Below are 22471 nucleotides of genomic sequence, written 5' to 3'. Positions count from 1 at the left end.
CACCTGACTGCGTTGTCCTCCAGCAATGCTCCTGGCTGTGTCCACGCGGCTTTGTTCCCCCGAGTGAAACCCTGCCAGACCTCGAGATGCGCGTCCAGGAGGGGAAGTGGGAGCACCCTGAGCTGTAATTCAAGCCTCTCTCACAGGCAGCTTCCTTGTGTGATGAGAGCAAGTTGCAGAATAAGCATAGAGTATGAGAAACCCTCCAGGGCGTATGTATACATCCGCATATAGACGTGCAAGACATGTCGGAAAGGCTCTCATTTTGCCAGAATGGAACGAAGCAGAACCTCCAGGGGGTCAGATCTCCAAAGCTGTTTACAACTGTTTCTTTGGTAAATCATCTCTGATCTTGAAATGAGAAAGAATGTGAACGCATGAAGGAAAGAACCAAGTCTTGGAGGAAAAATAAGGGTCTTAACATACATTTGATCTCAAGTAAACAGCCTTCAAACAACACTCTATAAAATGCTTTAGGGAGACAATTGCTGAAAATTTTAAAAGGAATCTTGGTCACAAGGACTGCGAAGGAACTAAACGTAAAGTGTTTTTTGAGATCTGACCAAATTGTCAGTCCTAGGTACGAAGTTCCTTCTGGAAAACACGCTACGGAGACTTTTCTTCTGAAACCCGGTGGGCTGCTCGAAAAGCATCAGGCTGTCATGCACCCGCCGGGGTAGAGCGGGCAAGGACAGTGTGGGAACCCAAGGAACCGGCTGTAGGCAACTGAAGCCACGGCTCCTATACCAGCAGGCGGACCCTGAAAGGTGGAGGGCAGAGTGGATGACAAAACTATAGCAACAGTTGCATCGGGAGAGAGATTTCAGAATTCTCATTGAATTTCAGAAGTTCATTCTCTGATAGTGAGATTTGGCCAAATACATCTCCATGCCTTTTCGTAGCCAGCTGGGTGCCATGAGGCTTCTTGAAGGTCATTCTCCAGGAACCTGCCAACTCCTGCCATCTCCAGCCAGGAGATCCTGCCACCACCCCCGAAGGTGCTGTCCTGCCACACGCAGAGGCCCAGAAGGCCTTGGATCTGGCCGGGTTTCCTGCTCTCTAAGGTGCCAGAGGCCCTTTACCAGGCTCCCCTGGGTCTCCACCTTTCCCAGGGTCTAGGCCGAGCTCTCCCCTCCCGCCGTGTCTCCCCATCTGTAAAGGGGGCCGTCAGGACCCAGCTGGGGGTGTGGGTGTGGGCACAGGAGGTGCCCCAGAGAGTGGGGACTGGGGTCACCCCGCTCCCCAGCTCCCAGGCCCCGTTCAGCAGGCAAGTGTCAGCCTCCTATCCACGCTCCCCCCCCCCCCGGCGTGCCCCCCACCTGGACATGCTGCAGGATCCTCTGGGCACACCAGTCCCCCAGCTCCGCGTAGGTTCCCGCCAGCTCCTCGTCCGCCTCCCCGAGCTGGTCCACCAGGTTGAGCAGCATCATGGGCACCGCCATGGACTCAGAGGCAGGGGCCCCCGGGAGACAGGGCCGGCCCAGCCCCGAGGGGTCCTCCCACACCCAGTACACGATCTGATCCATCATCCCCACCGCTTCGTTCTGGGGGGGGAGAAGGGAGGCGAGGGGCGGCCCAGGCCGAGGCTGCGTCCCGTGCAGTGTGGTCCCTTGGGTCCTGACCTGGGCTGGGAGAGCCTCGTCCTCCCACCCATGCACAGGGAGACACCTCCACCAAGGGCCTACTCCGGGCCCGGCCCTGGGTTGGGTGCTGGCCCCCTCGCCCCCGAGGGGTTCTGCTCCACCCTGCCTTGGGCTCCCAGGCAGCGAGCCTGGAAAGCGGGGTGGGGCGGCTTCAGGGCAGAGGGAGCGCTCCCTTCCAGCCAGGGCCGGGTGTGGAGGTTGAGGTATAAAATCAACAGGACCTGCAGATGAGGGGTGGGCGGGTAATTTGCTAATATTGAGCTTGTGCCTTTAGCTTTGTCATTTTTCTAACTGAAGCGTAAGCTGCACCCACAAAAATGTACGAATCTTAGGAGCCCAGCTCGGTGAGTATAGGTCCCACTTATAACATTCTGGCTACTGTCTGGCCTTGAGGGTGAGGATTGTTTCAGCTGCTTTTGGAGTTTGGCACACTGCAGGTGCTCAATAAATGCTCGTTGCAGGAAGGTCAGAAGAGGGGTGAGGCAACGCCAGGATTTTCTGACCTGTCTTGCCTGCAAAGAAAAATTGGGGATCGTGTTTTTTTTTTTTTTTTACGTTTTTTTTTTTTTTTTTTTTTATTTATGATAGTCACAGAGAGAGAGAGAGAGAGAGAGAGGGGCAGAGACACAGGCAGAGGGAGAAGCAGGCCCCATGCACCGGGAGCCCGACGTGGGACTCGATCCCGGATCTCCAGGATCGCGCCCCGGGCCAAAGGCAGGCGCCAAACCGCTGCGCCACCCAGGGATCCCCGGATCGTGTTTTTTTTTATTATAGATTTTTAAAATCTTTTAATCAAAGCAATAATAGGACATGCTCAGTGGAAAGAAATTCAAACAGTTCACGGATGTATAAATCACACTGTAAGTGCATAAACCCAAGAGAAGCCCATGTACCCTCACCTCTGAATGTCTGTCCACTCCCCTGCCCCGCATTCATACATCAAAATCCTAACCCCTGATGTGATGGCATCAGGATGTGGGGCTTTTTAGGAGTGATTAGGTCATGAGGGCAGAGCCCCCATGGATGGGATTATTACCCTTAGAAAGAGGACAAACATTATATGGTCTCATTCATTTGGGGAATATAAAAAATAGTGAAAGGGAATAAAGGGGAGAGGAGAAAAAATGAGTGGGAGATATCAGAAAGGGAGACAGAACACGAGAGACTCCTAACTCTGGGAAATGAACTAGGGGTGGTGGAAGGGGAAGTGGGCAGGGGGTGGGGGTGACTGGGTGATGGGCACTGAGGTGGGCACCTGACGGGATGAGCACTGGGTGTTATTCTATATGTTGGCAAATTGAACACCAATAAAAAATAAATTTATAAAAATAAAAAATTAGAAAAAGAGACTGCAGACAGCTCTCTGACCCTTCCATCATGTGAGGACACAGCACAGTGACCGTCATCTAGGAATCAGGAGGCAGGTCCTCCATCAGACGCTGGCTTGGCTGGCGCCTTGGTCTTGGATTTCCCAGCCTCCAGAACCGCGGGCAGTCATTGTTAGGAAGCCACCTTTATGGCAGTTTTCTTATAGCAGCCTGAACACGCTAAGACAATGCCTCTGGCCCTTCCCAGCTGGGGAGTGAGCTGGATACAAGTGGGCTCGGCCCAAGGGCTGTGGGCAATGAGGGAGGCCCAGACGCTGGCCCATGAGGTGGGGGTCTGGGAACTCCCAGAAGAGCAAGACTTCTTGGGGGGTGTCTCAGAGGAGAGTGGTGCTGAAGCCGCTACAGGGCTCCAGAGGGCAGGGGCACTAAGAGAGGGGCAGAGGGGAACATTCTGAAACCCCTACTAGAAGCCTCCAAGGCCCCTAGAGAGAAGCCCCAGGCTGTCCCCTACCCTCTGGGCCCAGTATTAGATGTCCAAACGGACCTGTGGCCTTGAGTTTAGCACAACCAAAGCTTGCCTGAACAGAGCTTGCACACATTTTAAGAAAAAATAGGCGGACTTCTCAGTGGCAAGTACATCATGAAACCAGCAAAGCAGATGAATGCTTCTTTCCCAATAACCGGCACACGAGCAGAGATGGCTGGGTTGGCAGGGGGGTAAGGCAGTACCACAGCTCCTGCCCAGAAACTGCATTTGGGGTAGAAAAATGATTGACAGACCGATGAGGATGGGACCCTGGAGAAAAGATGACACAGGCCTTGCCTGGGAGCCTCCAGGAGACTGGGATGGTGGGCGAAAGCATGGTCCTTTCCAAAATCTTGCTCCTTGCTCTTGCAAGCACATCATGGCCCATGAGGTCCCAACCCAAGCACTCCTGGGGCCCCGTTTGTGCTTGTCCTTCTGGGGCCGGGCAGCTGACTCCACAGCTGAGCCTTGTTTGCATCTGGGAGGGCCAGGAAGCCAGGGGCCTATCCTTGCTACCTGCCTTTTTTGAGGAAATGGTCATTGGAAAGAGGGCCAGCCACCAGCCAAGAGGCCTGACCTCGCCACTCCCACCCTCACCTAGCCCAGAGAGGCTGGCTGGTCCTCAAGTTCCAGAAGCCACTTGTGTCACTCTATCCCCCCTGGTCCCCACAGGAGGAGCTCAGGGTCCAGCTCGGTGTTCTGCTCCCACCTGGAATACAGACTCGAGGGAGAGCCCTAGCCAGGGTGGGAGAAGGTACCTGGCCGAGTGACAGGCCTCTTCTGCCAAGGGGCGGCTCACATTTCCAGGGAAGCCAGCCCTCTCCCATCAGGGCACCTCCTGTCTCCTCCAGGCATCCAGGAAGGGGTGGGGGGCACAAGATAACACCCGGACCCCAGGAAGGGGCAAGAACTTCAGAGCACGGGGGAAGGGGCAAGGGAAGAGCGGTTGACCTAAACTTTTGACAAAAGAAGTCAAGGAACACCAATGCCATTTAACATATATTTATTGAAATCTACTTGATGCAAGGCACTGTGCTAGATCTGGTAGGGGAATCAGACATAAAGGGTCACCCCTGTCTTATAAGAGCTCACAATCTAACGGGGGAGGGGTGGGTGGGGAGGGCAGGGAGGGCGAAGCTCTAGTGCAAGGCTGATTATAGTAAGTGCCGTAAAACAGACAAGTTAAGGAGACCAGGGAGGAATGAGAGAAGAGCGCCAACAACTGAAATATGGACTGGGGCGGGCCCAGCTACTGTTCTTAGATATGCAAAGAGCATTGAAGGCCAAGTTAAAAGAGACCATCTCTAGCTTGGAAAGTAAACACCTACACCGATACAATGATGAGAAGTACAGCACGTGAGTATACTAGTAATAGAGAAATTCCCAATTCCCCACTTTAACAGATTCTCCAGAAGTAGCGAGACTTCCAAAATGAACAACAGGGCGGGTGTTGACTGACACTCGTTTCACGGGACAAACAGGGGATCCGTACAGGCACGGTACCCGGACAGAAAGGCATTGGTCAAACTCGCTGAGAGTAAAAGGCATAGATTTTTACCCATCGGAGCGAACAGAACACAGGACCACATTTAAACAGGTGTTTTCGACCATCAGGTGGGGCTGGGGCCAGGAGCTCGAGCGGGGTGGACCATGAGGAAACCAGCCATGTGATTCTTCTCAGGAGGCGGCCAGGTGGTAAAAGGCCACTGACTCTTGACGGGTTGCAGAAAGCAGAGCCCCCCTCAAGCTGGCTTCGGTCAAGGGAGACTCTGGTGGGGAGACAAACGAACTGGTGAGGGCAACTGCCAGAGATCCAAGAACATAACGAGGCCAGGACTCCGTCGGGGCGCGGGAGTTGAGGCAGCTCTCTGAGTGCTGAGCAGGAGCCCGCAGATCTTCCAACTGGTGTCACCCACGGGGTCGACTCCTCTAAATACCGCGTGGCTCCCTCTGTCTTGTGACACCAACTAGAAACTTCTCTCCCGTGTCTCTTGTTTCCATTTTGCGACAAACAGAGGAACTGAACGGCCCAGCCTGTCGCCTCCAGCCAGCTCTGATGACCAGTTGCTGCCCGAGTCAAGCGTTCAGTTCTGGTTCAACTACTATGGCCTAAAAGTGGGGGGTGAGGGCTGCAGCCCCGAGCCCGTGGAATGCCAACACTGTGACTGGGTGGGGCTCACTGTGGAAATGCAGAAGAGGGTGTGACACAACTAATCAACACAGTTAATCTTAATAAGCAGCAACAATGGTAAACAACAACTTTCATTGAAAAAATGTCAGCAAGTATTCAAAACTGTAATAAAAGCAATGGAAGGTTTCTTTCGGAAAATAAGAAAAGGATCTATTTCTAATGAGAGTCGGCATTCTGTGTAACCCAACTGCTCTTCATTTCCCTTGCAAAAGGAATGTGTGTGATTAGAAAGAAAAAAAACGAAATGAGGTAGATACACAAATGCATAGACGAGCACACACAACAGGAAGCTTGATCACATTTTGCATCTGACGTAGCAGTACACCTACAGAATCCAAGGAATCCACCCCCAAGTTACCAGAGGCAAAAAACGAAACTTGGCACAACTACGGGACACACGTTAAAGCCACGCATGCTTGCGCGGGAGAGAGCACGGACTTCACCCGCAAACACAGTGGCAGAAAAGACGCGGTCTTTAGTGTTAACTCTAGAGGAGGGTTGGTTTTGGAGAAAACGACAGAACCGAGAACGGAAAAACCTCAAGGACGGCACGACTGCCAGGATGCCGTGTCCTGCCTGCTGGGGAGGAATGGAGCGGTGGCGACAACGCTAAGTTCTGAGTTAATACTGTATCTGGATCCTTCATGAAAGCTGGCAAAATGGCTAGTGAACAAGCAAGAAATGGCAGAGTACTTCCAGCGACAGTCGCCAGACTTGCCCCTCGTGAATGTCAGATTCCTTACCGGATGACAGCTGTGTCGAACATGTCCTGACAGCTTGAAAAGAGAAAACGGATGCAGAAGGAAGCAGTGATTTCAGACACAGTTTCACAACTACTGCAAGAACTGAAGCCACAGAGCAAAAGGAGCGGCTATGTAACAAGTGCTGTTGGCTTCTCTCCAGCCTGAGGGTCAGGGTGGAGACGTCACAGAGAGCCACCACTGTGGCCTGGGGGCCACTCCAGAGTACCTTCTGGCTAAGGTCACAGGGGTCACCGTGGGACCCTGCTTCCCAGGATGGGGGCCTGAGAAGCTCTTCCAGATGTGCCTGCCGGGAAGCTCTGCCTCAACCTGGGTGGGCCCATCAGAAGGGTACACTTCCTCCATGGGCCCTCTAGAGGCCCCAGGGGACAGCTGCTGGGAAGTCACACCACAGCCCCAGTGAGGCTGGCTTCCACCTGCAGGTTCTGCAGGTCACTGGGGGTCAGGTTTCTGGCCAGCCCTTGCTGCTGTTCCTCTCGAGGGAGGCTGTTGGAAGGAACAGCCTGACCCCGGGACGATCAGCTTCTATGTATATGCCACATGGGCCATCAGAAGGGCATCATTGCCCTCCAGACCCCTGTTTTATTGCCCCTCCTGGGCATGGCCGCTGAATGTCATAGCTGGGGCCTATTATTGGCCAGCTTCTATCACCGAGACACACACGGCATCAGAGGAGCATGGTTCCTCTCCGAGCCTTTGCTCTGTTGTTCCTCTTAGGTATAGCTGCAGGAGGTAACATCAGAACATGTGGGTGAATTTCCCCCTAGTTGCCCAAAGCAAAAGCCACCAAGCCGACCTCTTTCTGGTTCCAGAGTCACTCACTGAGAGGAGGATGCAATCCACACGACAGCATCAGTTAGGTGAGTCTTCTTATGTTCGAGGAGATGTGTCTTGGGGGGGGGGGATCTGCTGCTCAGGCACTGAATCCATGCTGGGCATGGCCAAAGCTCCCAGAAGCTTGAAGGACAGCCAGCTGCAGCCAAGACCACATTTGGACCACCCCCCGTTGATCTAGTGGAGGCCCAGCCCTGCTGCTGACAGGTAGGGCTATACTGAGGAACAGTCAGAATGTTCTGGCCAATCCGAGATGGAAGTTTCTCTTGCGTGTCTGCGTGGCCAGGTTGGATAGTCAAGTACTGCCCACAGACATGCACAGAGTCTGCATCTTGGATGAGGAGAGAGCCTGCTTCTCTGGCCCATTCCCATCCAGCCTGCCCACCTGGTGCATCCACCTTCTGGTGGGGCAGGGCTTTCAGCTTTTCATTTGTAATTAAAATTCTAGAAGAAAACATCATCGTATCTAAGTACTGAAGCAATGAAAGTTACGGCTTAACGGACAACGGTGAGTGCTCGGATATGAAAACTTAAAATTCGCACGACAAAAATGTAATAAAACGGCTACAAAGGGCAAAAGCAATAAAACTGGAAAAAAGATAATCACAATCGATCTAGAAAGAACTGCTGTATAAAGTCAATATATCCAAAGGTAACTTGATAACTGGTCAAAGGAGATGAACGTACGATTTGCATGCAAGAAAACGGGAACACGATTTAAGTCATTGCATGAGAGAAAGAAGATGAGACTAGGAGTCAGGAGGCCTGGGTCCATCCCCAGTTCTGGTACTAATGAGCCATAGAATGACAGCAATAATTATGGTGATGACGGCAGATGACCTTCACTGAGGGTGCACCTTCGGGCCAGGCGTGGCGTCGCGGTTCTCACGATAACCTTAGGAGGTAGTCCTGTGATCACCCCTGTTTTACAGAGCCCAAAACGGAGGGCTGGCTCCGTTTGCGGGGAGGCTCACATTCCTGAAAACGAGCCATCAGCTTATACTGGAGTCCTCGAGATGTCCCTGTTACGGGGATGCTCTCTCAACTACTTGAGTTTGAACCAAATAGTGCTGCTTGAGGACAAGACCTATTAGCCCGAAAACAGACCCCAATCGATGCTAGTTTTGGACGCACATGGAAGTCACCAGAATGAATTGGTTTCAGAAAAATGAATGCAAAAGAAATTTAACCCAGATTCAATACTTATTCCTAGGCATATGACCTCACGATGACAAGTTATAGATGCTTCAGAAAAGTCTTTTGAAGGTCATTTTCAGAAAGCAAAACACGTTAAGTGGTTACGTTGTAGAGCTACGGGATGAATTTAAGGAAAACAACAACAGTTGTCCTAATGTAATGTGACCGTGTACTTATGGCTTGGGAGGAAATTTCTAGAGAGGGCCTTGTGCAGGGATTGTCACAGTGCTACGTGGCACACAGCTTGGATGAACGGAAGCCACTGGATGTGCTTTGAAACTGTCGGGTGACTCCAGAGGGGCTACGATGGTGGTGAGGACGGTGAGGACGGTGGTGAGAAACGCACGTGAGGATTTAGAATACGATGGTCTTCGGGAGTGGCGTGAGGGAAAACGGGGGGTATTCTCTAAATTAATATATTATTCTATGCAATATGTGATTTACAGTATGTATGCAGAACTGAATTAATAAATTAAATATTATAAGACCTTTCTTTGAGTGTTCTATTTACATCCCTAAACATTTCTAAATTCAAGTAGGCCAAACGACTTTGGGGCTCTCTTGTCTTCAGGCAAGTTGGGGTCACATGATGTGGCGGCCGTCGCCGACGCGCTCTGCGTCTGGCTCCCGGAGGGGGTGGCTCGGAGAGGCGGGCCGCGAGCCCCCCTCCGCCCCGGCACACGCACGTTTCTCTTCTCTCCCTCTCCGTTTCCAGGCCCGTGGCTTTAAGTACCCTGCAGGGGCTGTAAGCGAGTCAAGCTAGTCAGAATAAATCAGAACGTCATCGAAGCTACTCTCGATAGGCAAAATGGGCAACACGGACAGTTAGAAATTGCTGGTGACGGTATAAATCGGTTCCGACCTCTCTGACGAGAAAATATAGAAGCGCTACAAAAGTGTTCATCTCCTTTGACTCTGCCCTGCCCCTCCCGGGCCTCGCCCCCCGCCCCCTCGCAGGAGGCCGCCGCCCGCCCCGGGGCCGCGTCTAGTCGCGGTGGCTCGGCTGGTGCTTCTGCAGCGCCGAGCGCCGCTTGAACACGCGGCCGCACTCGCTGCACTCGCAGCGCCTCGCTCCGCTGTGGGTCCTGCGGTGGCGACTGAGGCCGGAGCTCCTGCGGAAGGCCTTCCCGCACTTGTCGCACTCGTAGGGCTTCAGTCCGCTGTGGATGCGCCGGTGCTTGATGAGGTCGGACGGGCCGCGGAAGGCCTTGCCGCAGTCGCCGCAGCCGTACGGCCGCTCGCCCGTGTGGATGCGCTGGTGCTCCAGGAGGCTGGAGCTCTGGCGGAAGGCCTTGCCGCACTGGCCGCACTCGTACGGCTTCTCGCCCGTGTGGATGCGGCGGTGCTTGGTGAGCTCCGAGCTCCGGCGGAACAGCTTGCCGCAGTGCGGGCAGCCGTACGGCTTGGCCCCGCTGTGGATGCGCTGGTGCTCGGCCAGGCCGTTGACGCCGCGGAACGACTTGCCGCAGTCGTCGCAGTCGAAGGGCAGGTGGCCCGTGTGCGCGCGCTGGTGCTTGAGAAGCTCCTGGCGGTCCAGGAACTCCCGGGCGCACGCCTTGCAGGCGAACGGCTTTTCGGCCGTGTGCAGCTTCTGATGGCGAAACAGGTGCGTGCTCACTTTGAACGAGCGCCCGCACTCCTCACAGTCAAAGGGCTTCTCTCGGCTGTGCACGCGCAGGTGCTGGCTGAGGCCCGCGTTCTTCTTGAACCGCTTCCCGCACTCCTCGCACTCGAAGGGCTTCGCCTCCCTCTCCACCTGCTCCCTCTTCTCCAGGGCGGCCTCCGGGGCGCGGCTGGGGCCCGGCTGCGGCTCGGCGGCCGCGTGGCTCTTCCGGTGCTCGTTGAACTCGGACGCCCCCCGGAACACGCGCCCACAGTCCGCACACTCCCAGCCCTTGGCCTCGCTGTGAATCCTCTGGTGCTGGACGAGGAGGACCTTCAGCCGGAAGGCGTCCCCACACTCCTTACACGCGAAGTGGTGCTCCATGGGCAGCTCCTGCAGGCCGCCCGCCCGCCCCTCAGGGTCCCGGTTGGCTCTGACCTCAGGGCCGGGCTCGCCGGCCCGCGGGGAGCTTGTGGACGCCATCTCCTGCGGCTGAGCGTCCTCGCCCATCGTCCACCACCGGCTCAGGGCTCAGCCGCGCGCTCCGCTCGGACACCAGCACCGCAAGACGCCGCGCCCTGCAGAGGAGGAGGGACCGAGGTGGCGATCCTCTGTCAAGAATCGCATTCCTCCGGAGACGGCTGGTGACCCTGGGGCCCAAGCACGGCGGGGGTAAGGACGGGGTGCAGGGGACGTTGGGGTCGGGGGACAGCATGGCTGGTGCCCATCCGCCCAGAAGCAAGGACCACAGACGAAAGGGGCATCGACGTCCCTAGGGTCCCACACTCCCTGCCACCAAAGTAGCCCCGAGGAGCTCCCCGCCTTCTACACTGAGAAGGAGCCACAGCCCTCCCCAAAGGCGCAGCGGGCTTTACCCCACGATGTGTTCACTTTTCCGGTTTCTTTCTCCCTCACTCACCAGAATGCTTCGCCCAATCTGCATTAAGGGATGGGCGGTTGCCGGCAGCAGGTGTCCTCACACCAGGGAGGATTCAAAACAGGAACTCCTGCACAGGGAAGAGGGCAGACGACCTTCCTGGGTCAACCTCACTCTTGACAATATGCTATAACAAATCGGCCGCGCAATTTTGGTGTCATTTGTGATTTAAAAAAATTTTTTTTCTAAATGACAGTGTCCAGTTTGTTCTCATTTCTTTGCCAAGGAAGCACTGAGGGGGCTTCTTTGGATGCCATTAGGAAGTGGGAGGGAGCCCTGCTACTCTGAAATGTGGAAAAAAAGGTTGAGGGTGACAAAACCCTTTGGGTTTTCTTCCAGCCAATCCCCAACGTGGGGGGCATAGGCCCCCAGAAGGCAAGCTTGTGTAGGCCTACTCCAGGTGGCCCTCATCCCACACCCAGCCGTGGAGGACCATTCAGCTGTGAGAAGTGGTGAAGGGCTGGGGCATCCTTACCCAGAGGTTGCACTCCTGCAATATGCCAACATCCTCCTCTCACTGTCCAGTCTCAGCCACTCCTTTTGTGAGGTACTGTGCCACGTCATCAAATGTCACTGAATCCTGAAAGAATTCCCAGGGATAAGTAGTCCTTCTAACTACTCTAGAATGAGGCAGGGGCAGTACTAGTAAGAGCAGGGATAAGAGGCGAGGGTCTGCAGTGGTGTGTGTTTTGCTAGCATGGAGATTGAAGCATAAGCCTCAAGAAGTCCTGGAAAGAGAATCTGACCAAGCATCACAAGACCTGGGCCAGGGCCCGGGCCTCCCACTGTCTTCCCAAGGGACCTCGGCTCAATCGCTTTCCTGGACTGAAATGCAGCTCTCCACCCCCAGCTCAATGGGAATTACAACCCCAGCAGGCATCCATTTCTCTGTAGACTCTGAGGAAGAAAGCAGAGGGAGGGAAGGCAGAAGCTGGAGTTCTGGTCCTGTAGTATGTCATGCTGGGAAAACACATACAGGCCAAGGCCAGAATCAGGGAGCAGTGACAGATTCCTAACCAGGCAGAGAGAAGCACAGCTCACCTGGGCCTCAAGTATTTCAAGAGGGCCTGCCAGGACCTGGTTTCCAGGGGGTCCATCCTAAGAAAGGGCAAGACTCTGAGGGGCAGGCAGAGCTAAGGGAAGTGAAAAGAGCCATGAGTGACAGCTACCCTGCCTTTGAGCTCCCTAGGACAAGCCTAGTGGTTTCCTTTTCCCTGGTTTTAAAACTTATTCAGGCTTCGCTTGCACTGCAGCTGAGTGACAAGCCGGAGCATGAGTGTACCTAAGAAAACATACCCCAAACACTGGGGAGAATAGGCTGGCAAAGAATTAATACAGGCAGGCCAGAGAGAACCCAGAGAAGACAAACAAATGTTAGCCCAGAAACGGCCCAGAGAATATAGACACAGATGGATAGCCAATGGCAGCGAGACTGGCTCTCTGAGGCAGGCTGGCCACAGGCCTCTTAGCAGCCAGCCCCAAAGAGGTCAATGCTACCACTGCGCAGGAAGGAAGTGTCCCCAGAAGAGTATCAGAAGAAATAACTAAGTGACAAGTGAAAGATCTTTCCAACTTTGGAAGGGTGACAAAAAAAAACGGGGCCACTGAAAGGAAGATGGGCAACGAAAGAGCAGGATCCAGGTCTTGTTGGCCAGAGGCCAGGCCCTTTAAGGTTCACAGCCCACCCAACTGAAACAATCAAGTAGGTGACAGTGAGACAGGTGCACACAAGAGCATTTCTGCGAAATATATGCCAAAATGAAAAGTTAAACAAAACAGCTAGAAAAAGAAGCCTCAAAGATCTTCAAACACAAAGTTGCTGAATAAAAGATCTGAACAGTATGAACAATTTACCTTTTTCTTCCAGATTGCAAAATATGTGAAATGTTATAATTATATGACCACAAATGTATGTGCCTTATATAGGCCTCCTGTTTCGGCAAATTCAAAGAAACAGGAGGAACACAGTTTCTGTTCTGATGGCCGGTCAATTCAATTCCATTCATAACTAAGTGAAAAGGAGGCATTCTTATACTAGCTCACGGAGTAGAAAACCCAGACGCTCCAGAAAGACTTTTACACAAAATTAGATATTATATTAAAAGGGATAGACAGACACTTCTACTTCTGGCCATGATATTATAACAAGGAACAGACAATGTCCTGCCATAAACAAGTATAAAACTGGACAAAATGAATGTGAAACAAGTTTTCAGACACTGAACAGCAGGAAGTGCAGGATCACCATCTCTCGAGAGAAACAACTGAGGTGAGAGCCTTATCGTGGCCCTGGCTCTGCCTGGAGGCAATTTCCAGACTGAGTGCAGGGAAGGTGGACTCAAATAGAGCCTGGTGGCTTCATCAAGACACAGACTAGCATTAAGAGCAGCTGAGGCAGCTAGAAGTTGTAGAGCAGAGTTCCAGAAAGGAGGGAACTTCGCAGGAAAAAAAGAGCTCCAAAAAAAAAAAAAATCAGCATAAGGCTCCCCTTGAGCCTTTTCTGACTCCTAAGCCACACATACATAATAACACTCCCAAAGGCTAGGAAAAGAATGGCCAGGAAGCTTTAGGCTGAACAATCAGAGGACACACACAGGTAGGGAGATGTTCAGAGTCCAAGCAACCAGAGTAGGGAGTCCTCCAGGATCACCTGGGACATTCAGTTGGGAATCAGAGGAGCCATGCTTTAGCAGTAGGACTTATAATAGACTCCTGAAGCCACAGCTACCCTGAACCTGCTCTAGAAAAGCTTAAAAATAGGCCTCAATGTGATGAAGCTGTTCCACAAATAACTACTTTCCAAAACAAAGTCCAACACTCTTCAAAGAGAAACAACAGAATCTAGACACTCAATGATATAATCTCTATGATGCCCAACATCCAATAAAAAATTACTGAAATGTCAAGAACCAGGAAAATGTGACCCATGGCAAGGAAACTCAGGTCAACAGAAACACTCAAAAATGATTATTGGTAGAACTTACAGAGAAGGATAATGGCTAGTTTAACTACGCATGAATATTGAAAGAAAAACAAACATAATGAAAAAAATGGACAATATAAACAAGATCCAAATGGGACTTCTGGGGGTGAAAACTATAACAGTTAAAATGAAAATTTCACCGGGTGTGATTAACATCAGATTAGACACAATGACTCCCCCTCCCCCCAAAAAAGACTAGAGGATAGAAAATAGAGACTATACCAAATGAAGATCAAAAAGAAAAAAAGATATTTAAAAAAACAGTCTCAGTGACTTGGGCATAACAGAAAATTGTCTAACACACATATAACTGGAATCTGAAAAGATGAGGAAAAGAGGGAGATGATAAAAATATAGTTGAAGAAATAATAGTTGAAATTTTTTCCCCAAATTTGATGAAAACTAGATTCAAGAAATAGGCCCAACCAAACCCTATCAAGACTAAACAGATGACAAAACTAAAAAAACCACACACGTACACCAAAACACATCATAATGAAATTGCTGAAAACCAGTGATAAAGAGAAAAATCTTAGGGCAGCCAGGGGTGGGTGGGGGGAGGGGAGAGGAGGGGAACCCCGTGATAAACAAGAGGAGCAAAGATAAGAGTAACTGCAGACTTCTTATCAGAAAATGTCCAAGCCAGTAAACAATTGAATGACATTTTTAAAGTGCTAAAGGAAAAAAAGAACCCTGTCAACCTAGAATTCGATATTCAGAGAAAATACTCTTCAAAAATGAGGGCAAAATAAAACTTTTTCAGACAAAAAGCTAAGAGAATTGGTCACCGGCAGACATGTACTATGAGACATATTAAAGTTCTTCAGGTGGGGCAGCCTGGGTGGCTCAATGGTTTAGCACTGCCTTTGGCCCAGGGCATGATCCTGGAGACCCAGGATCGAGTCCCACATTGGGCTCCCTGCATGGAGCCTGCTTCTCCCTCTGCCTGTGTCTCTGCCTCTCTCTCCCTCTCTCTCTCTCTCTCTGTGTCTCTCATGAATAAATAAATAAAATCTTTTAAAAAAAGTTCTTCAGGTGAAGGAAAATGATACCAGGTGGAAACTTGGATCAACACAAAGGAATGAAGAAGACCAGGAATGTAAAACACTTTTACCCCCTTTACTTTTAAATCTTTTAAAAAATAACTGACCATTAAAAGCAAAAATAATAATAAGGTACTATGGGGTTTATAACATACATATAAGTAAAACATGATTGTGTGTTTTAAGAAGCCCTCTGAGACTCTGGTGCATGCTAAGCCAGGAGTGGAAATAAAATACAACTCTAAAAAATAATCCAAAAGAAGAAAAGTAAAGAAACGAAGGAAAAAGAACAGATGGGACAAACAGAAACAAATATCAAGATGGCAAACTTAAATCCAACCACATGGATAATTAAGTTAAATGTAAATGGGCTAAACACTCCAAATGAAAGGGAGAGATTATTGGACTATATTAAAAAACAATACTCAGCTCTATGCTGTCTGTAAGAAACTTTTAGATGTAAAGACTTTACCTGTAAAGACATAGATAGGTGAAAAGTAAAAGGGTGGAAAACAATATACTATAGGTCTAAATAATCCCAATGTCAAAAATAAGAGGCGGGAGTGAATGATGAATGTGGCTCAGAGCTCTGGAGACCTTACTGAAGAGTCCTAGAACTTAGAGCAGGAGAAAACCGGAGTGCTTGAATATAAAATCAACAAGTGGTAGAAAACAAGAAAAAAAGAAAGAAAAATGAAAAAAAAATCAACAGGTGGCTAATACGGATGACACAGATTAAAAAAATGCAAATCCTTCATAGAAGATACAGACAGACAGTAACTTTATTAAAAAAAAATCCAAAGTGAGTAGGGGAAGGGGAGAGAACAGCTAAATATATATTAACATTTTAGGAGAAAAAAGGAATAAACAGAGTGACTTGTAGCTAAAGTAAGCACACCTGTACTGTAATGTGCGCCATACTGGGGTAGAGTCTAGATTTAGCAAGGTCTTCTGCTTTCTGTTTCTGTACCTTGTGAATTTTTAGGAACCAAGCTGCGTTTCTTTAGTAATCAGAAAAGAATAAAAATTTACAAAGATTTGGGTAGGCTTTAGATAAGAAAGATTCTCAGCTTGGGAGAGAGCAGGGTTGAGGCCAAGGAGACAATGGGGAATGGGCCTCGAAGCTGAGCAACATCCTGAGGTACCCACATGGGAAGGGCAGACACAGAGGAGAGAGGCTGATAAGAATGTGTGGGCAGTCCCAGAAAGCTTAGAGATAGGACCCTGGGGAAGGGACTTCCTGGGCTCGTCTCCCCAGGCTCAGTGCCGCGGGTGAGTGTGAGCGGAAGGCCTCCTTTGGTCTCAACATCCACAGGAGCCCCACTCCCACCTTTAACCCAGTGCCCAGCACAGGTGCTTCACTGGTGTGAGTGAAGCCCCAGGTACCTAGCAGCCAAGGCCTCTGTGTCCCACTGTCACCTGGGGAGGGTCCCCTCTGAGCAGCTGGATTCTTCCCGGGATGAATGTGAAGTCTGCTTTGGCTTTGGCTTCCAGTACAAAACAAACTGGTCATCGATTACTTACACAATTCAAGAAAACTCACTTCGAGGGAATGGACAGAACAACTCACATTTACCTTCTGAAAAAGATGGCCTGTTATAAACTGGTCTCACCGTCCTCAAGCCAGAGCCTAAGACCCTGGCCCAGCCCACTGGACCCAAATCCTGCACCCCACATCTCAGTCATCCCTTCCAGACACTCTAGCATTTGTTCTGTCCTGAAGATGCCAAGGTGATGCCCCTCAGGGCTCTGAACACGCCACAGGTAGTTCTTTGCTAAGAATTCAGGCCTCATTCAAGTATCCCCTCCTCAAAGTGTCTTCAGTCTTGAGCCCGATCAAGGTTCATTTATAACACTTTTCACTACCTAAAAATCATCCTCTGAAATGAAATTGTCTTCACTGGGCTCCCCAGGAGAAATGTCACCTCCCACAGAAAAGAGGCCTTCTCTCTCTTGGTCATCCCTGGGTCCCCAGCATCTGCAGGAGCTCCTGGCACTGAGTGGACATGGGATAAACTGTAGGGGGAAGGCCTGTTAAATGGAGCAAACCTCTAGTTACAGAGCACCTACCACGTGTTTGGTACTGTGCTTCCCCCTTCACATAATTTAATTACTGCAACCTATAGTTATCACTACCTCCATTTTATACAGAAGGAAGTCATGGATCTAAGAGGTTAAGTAACTTGCCTAAGGTCCAGCTTCCAAGATCTAAGACTTTTCGAGCCACACCAAAGAAAAGAAATATGCAGCCCTCTAACACTAGGTCAGACCCAGAGAATAGGCAGTTCTTGAATGTCCTCATAGCCTAATGGTATATATGGGCTTTGGGGACTGGCTTTAAATCATCCGACTGATATACAGACCCTCACTGGGCAATAGTCACACATATCATTCTCTCTCTTACACACTCATACACAGTTCTTCAAGCCACCCATGGTTAATTGAGCACATCCTCCTGAAGTGTTCTAATTGAGCAGATCCTATTGAAGTGTTTTTGCTTAATTGGCATGATTAACTGCTGATATCCTGAAGCCACAACCCCCAAGTGAATGATTATCCTTTCCCTCGTAGCAACAGGAGTGGCCCTTCCTGTCCAAGGCTTGCCCAGGGGACCTAACCCAAGAGAACTTCAGATCACCACCCACAGTAACAGCACTCATGATAGACAGGGATCATTTACAAAGTTCTCACAAAAAAGGAGGGAAAAAGTGAGCCCTGCTTTCAGAAAAGGAGCCAAATTCTGTATTATTAACCAAGTGTATTGGGTAAAACCTTTAGGAGACAGAAAGGAAAGGAAAGATCATTAAAAAAGATTAAATACACATTAACCCCCACTGTAGTTAACAGTAAAATGATCACCAATCCCGAAGATCATCCGATCACTTAGAAGCCATGCCATACAATCGCTCTACTTTGAAATGGTGGAACTGATCTGGAAAAGAAGCTGGATGCTGTGACAAAAGTGACAAATACAGATGTCCACCGCCTTCCAAGAGTGGACTTTCAGGGGTCAAGGGCAAAGCAATTCCAGGAAGAACAGGAAACCATAGTAATGCACCTGATGGGTACAGAGGGTGAGGCTGACCTTGACTGTAAGGCACTTTCATTCACCCAAGTCTCATAAGGGGCACTCCTACACCCACCCAGGAAATGGCAGTTTGGAGAAAGATTAAGGGAAAACAAATCTCTGCCTCTTAATATAAATATTATCTGCCTTCTTTTTTTTATTATCTGCCTTCTTTAAGTGGGATCTGAAGTAGTCTAATGACTGTACACTTCCGGAGAGTAAAGGCCCTATCAAAGGTTGACTTCGGATTCCACCCCGGACTAAGCGAAGTGCCACAGACACTAGCTGTTCGAAGAACACAGTGAGATCCTCTCGACGCTAACCCACTGCCTGACAATCAAAAATCATGGACTCTACAACATGAGAGCTCATGTGAGCATAGAAATGTTTCCGATATGTGCTTTTGGTGGCAGTGTAAATTTTAATCAACTTCTTCAAATTGAATTTTCTGTCTAGAATCAGAAATGTTTAACAGAACCAAAATAACCATTCCACTTTGATATGAAAGAATAGAAATTAAGAGTTGGATTTGATGGAGACAAAAGCCAACTCATGTCAAAAGGAGTATGAACTGGGTGTCTTCTGGGTGCATTTGAGCTCAGAACCCCTCCTCAGAATGTACCAGCAAAGTTTGCATCTGAGCTTAAAAGAGCAGTATCTGATCAATTCCATGGCACAAACAGTCATGCAACTTCCTAGCAGGTGCCATTTTTGTCTGGGCAGTGGGACAGGGGAGAGGCAGCAAGGCTACCCAAAGTAGATCAATCTAGCAGCTTCCAGAAACTTCTAAGGGAGGCTGGAAATACCTAGATTCCCTGGAATATCTAAATAAGGACCTGTAGTAGAATGTCCTTAGGCCCTGGAAGACAATAGGTAGCTTGTGGTGTTCAGTTCAGTTCTGGGCCAGAGCAAAAATGCCCTGGAAGGCGTCTTTATAGGTCAGACAAGAGACCTCAGTCTTCAGCATCTAATTCAGATGGGTGCCTACGGCTTTCTGTCCCAGACAAAGGATTACCTAGATCCCAAATTCTCCTTACTGGGTATCTGTTCTCTTCTGAGTCTTGTTGCTTAGACTGAGAACTGTCTCTGGGCAAAGACGGTTCAGTGACACCGGCATATATGAAAATATAAGTGCTTCCAGAAAGGGAAGGACATCTCGCACCATCTTGCATCCTCACCCATGGGGCCTCTGACAGCACGACCAGCTTTAAGGCCAGCAGATGTGGTCTGTAAACTCCCAGGCTTACCCAAAAGAGACGGTCAAGGATGGCTCATTGTGTCTCCAGACAATTCTGAGTGATAAGTCAGGCAGGTAAGTCCCCGCCTGTTGGACTGAAATAATTCGGGGGTGGGGGGGCAGAAGCAGAGTTGGGTGCACCTTCCAGGAACATGTCTTTGGGTCATGAGTGCTTGACCGAAGGACAGGCTGAGACAACACGCACTGCTGGGATCCCGATCCACTCCAGCCAGGCGAGGCCAGGATGCGGACCTGAGCCCCTGGGCTTGCGCTGAGGTCCCGATACAGGGCCCACCTGTGCTGTGTGCAAATGCACTGCGGCTATTAGTGACAGAATCCTAAAGGGCCAGGAGAGGGTGTTTCACCAGGAAAGTCTGTTTCTCTTGGGATGTTTGTGTCTGTGTGTGTCTTTTTCCATGTGCGTGGGTGGGAGGCATCTGTCTCCATCTTCCCCAGTTTTCCTCTCTCCCTTTGCCTGGGCACCTGTCCTTCTCTCTTTTAGGTTTCCGTTTTCCTTCCCTTCTATAAAAAGCCAGAAGGTAGACCAGAAGGGGATTTTGTAGTGTTTGTTGTCCTTAAACTGAGAAAAGGTTTATGTTCCCTCTTTCCCAAGAAGACGCATGGCATCTTTCTAAAAATCAAAATAAATGGGAAGTATGAGTTCGTTTAGGTTACACTGCCCTGGGTATGAGAGTCTACATGGGTATGAGGGATGCTCATTTGGGGAGCCCAGGCAAGTTAGGACCAGGCCTGGATCAAGTGCGCTGGAACCCTGTAAGAACTCAAGGGGCAGAGGAGCAGTGTGGGTAGGGCCAAGGAATCTGCATTTGCAAGCAACACTTTGTTTGGGGCCTGGGCTGTAGTACTGTGCCTTGTTAATACTGGCCTATCTAGAATCTGGAGTGTTTCTCACCACCAGAAGTCAGCAGACAGGATTCAGGCCTGTGAGCTTCCCGTGTGGGATCCCAGTGTTTGTGCTGCTGTCAGACTTCTGGGAAGAGAATTACTGCTTCCTAGTGATTTTCCAAGGGGTCTCTCCGGCAAAGAAGGCTGCAAATCACTGTTCCATAGGATTCTAAACATAGATCCAGGGACATTTGTGGGGAATGGACTGGACTGTGCCAGGCAGTGTGCAAGCTGCTTCTACTTAAAGGCTCAATGGGGGAGGGGAGGGGAGGATGGGAAATGGGGTGAGGCAGCATTAGTACCCAGAGGGGGTGCTGTTCTGGCAATCTCATCTGAAATCCTTTGGTAAAGGAAAAATGTCGGGTCTGAGGTTTAAGAGAAAATATTTCACTGACCAAGGAGAGTGGAGGGGGCTGGCAGCCAGGCTAGGCCAACGCTGGCTGGAGGGCGTCAGTTGGAACAGGGTGGGACCTCTGGGAAGAGGGCCAGCATTTGGGGGGGGGGTTGTTTGAAAGGGGCCATGGGTCTGGGCGCAGGCAAGTGTGTATTTGTGGGGGTAGGATGGAAAAAGACATGTAATTAATCACCCAAATATAGACTAGAGGAGGCAGCACAGGAGTTGAGGGGGGAGGCACGGGAGCAGGAGATGGTGGCCCCCAGAAGGGCGACAGAACAAGCCCTGTTCAGACCTAGAGCCTTGAGCTCATCTTCACCCAGCAAGCGCAGCTCCCCAGCGCTCCCTCACAGCTCTTGGGCTCTGGACTATCCCCCCCATTCCTCCCCACCAACCTGAGGCTCAACCCCCACCCAAAAGGAAAGGAGGAACTCCATCAGCAGGAACTGTCCCCAGCTCGTCCACCCAGCACCCCTGACTGCGGCTCAGCCCCTCCCCCAGCAGTCTGGGAAAGCCCTTTAACCTAATCACCGCCCCCTCCCCCTCAGCCTCCTTGGGGCAAGGATCCCCTCCTTCCCATAATGACCAGTTCCTGCTTCCTAGTATCTCCCCCAAAGCAGCCTAGGCCTCGGCACATCCGCGATTCCCGCCCCTGACCGCCGCCCCCCACCCGCCGCCCGCCGCCCGCCGCGACAAGGCCTTCGGGCCTCCTCGTACCCGCCATCTGGGACTCGTCCTTCACTTCGGATGGCCTCAGGGCCGAGCAGCTTCCCGCGGGCCCCGGGACGCCCCCCACAGACGCTTGGCCTCCACCCCCCGCACACTCTGCGGAACCCTCGCCTCAGCCCCGCGCGCTCTCCCAGGCCGCCCCTGCGCATCCTCCCGTGGCCCAGTCCTGCACACCCTCCCGCAGCCTGGGCACACCGTCCCGTGGCCCCGCGCTCACCCGGGCCCCGTGGCGGCAGACGCGCGGCCCTCGGCGGAGCGGCGCTGGCGCGGCCCAGGCAGGCCCGGCGTGGCAGGAAACGCCACGGAGCCGCCCGCGCCCGGCTGAGCCCAGCAGCCCCGCGGCGCGTTTCCGGAGCCGCGGGCGCCGCCGCGGGTAGTGGGGGAGCAAGGCCCCGCCCCGGCCCCGGCCCCGCCCGGCCAGCCGGTCCCAATTGGCCTGGAGAGGGGGCGGGGCGGGGCGGGGGCGGGGCCGAGGCCCGGAGGGAGGGCCAGGCGCGCCCGCGGGGGATCTGCGCGTGCGGCCCAGACGCCTGGGTGGAGGGGGGAGGCCTGGAATGAATGTACGAGTGAATGAATGAGCAAACGCACGAACGAGCGAACGAATGAATGAATGAGTGGATGAACCTACTAGCCCGTGAGGGAAGGAAGGAAGGAATGGAAAGAACCCTGCCCCCTCGGGAGCCTTCTGGAGGTGAGGGTCAGGAGTGGGAATGGCGAGCGAAGCCGAGCAAAGCCAGATCTCACGGGAGGGGTCAAAGCGCCTCACTGAGTCACGAAGGCTGTTGTGAGCCCTTGTTGGGCCAGGCGGTAAGAACACGCCTGTGAGCAAAACCAGGCCGCATCCCTGCCCTCAAGGGACGCGCATTTGGCGCCCAAGAGCTCCCGCGAGTGTGTGTGTGTGTATGCGTGCACGTGTGTGGGAACGGGGGTAGAGGGGGAAGTATCTGACTTAATTTCAAGATAGGTCATACTATGAAAAAAACCCAACAGGATTCTTCGATGCGAGGCGGGGGGGGGGGGGGGGGGGGGGGCGTTGCAAGTAGTGACAGCCAGTTCCGAAGCTGTCAATTCCGAAGAATTGGCTGCCAGGCA

The 22471-nt window shown here is 51.5% G+C and overlaps 1 protein-coding gene across 1 annotated transcript; it reads right to left on the bottom strand.

Annotated features, from left to right (window-relative positions):
• Positions 1 to 7322: 7322 nt before the first annotated feature.
• Positions 7323 to 21723, bottom strand: ZNF275 (zinc finger protein 275). Its single transcript, XM_038588636.1, has 4 exons — positions 21597 to 21723; positions 11496 to 11600; positions 11003 to 11090; positions 7323 to 10661 (listed from the first exon to the last, which is right to left on the bottom strand). The coding sequence occupies exon 4, from the start codon at positions 10591 to 10593 to the stop codon at positions 9466 to 9468; it is 1128 nt and encodes a 375-aa protein (XP_038444564.1). The 5' UTR covers positions 10594 to 10661; positions 11003 to 11090; positions 11496 to 11600; positions 21597 to 21723; the 3' UTR covers positions 7323 to 9465.
• Positions 21724 to 22471: the final 748 nt, after the last annotated feature.

Source organism: Canis lupus, chromosome X, assembly GCF_011100685.1.
Source record: "Canis lupus familiaris isolate Mischka breed German Shepherd chromosome X, alternate assembly UU_Cfam_GSD_1.0, whole genome shotgun sequence".
In the NCBI taxonomy this organism is placed as follows: Eukaryota; Metazoa; Chordata; class Mammalia; order Carnivora; family Canidae; genus Canis; species Canis lupus.
This window is presented reverse-complemented; position numbering and strand designations above follow the sequence as displayed.

Coding starts and splice junctions, on each gene's coding strand:
- ZNF275 (XM_038588636.1), bottom strand. CDS start 10,593: ATGGGCGAGGACGCTCAGCCGCAGGAGATGGCGTCCACAAGCTCCCCG.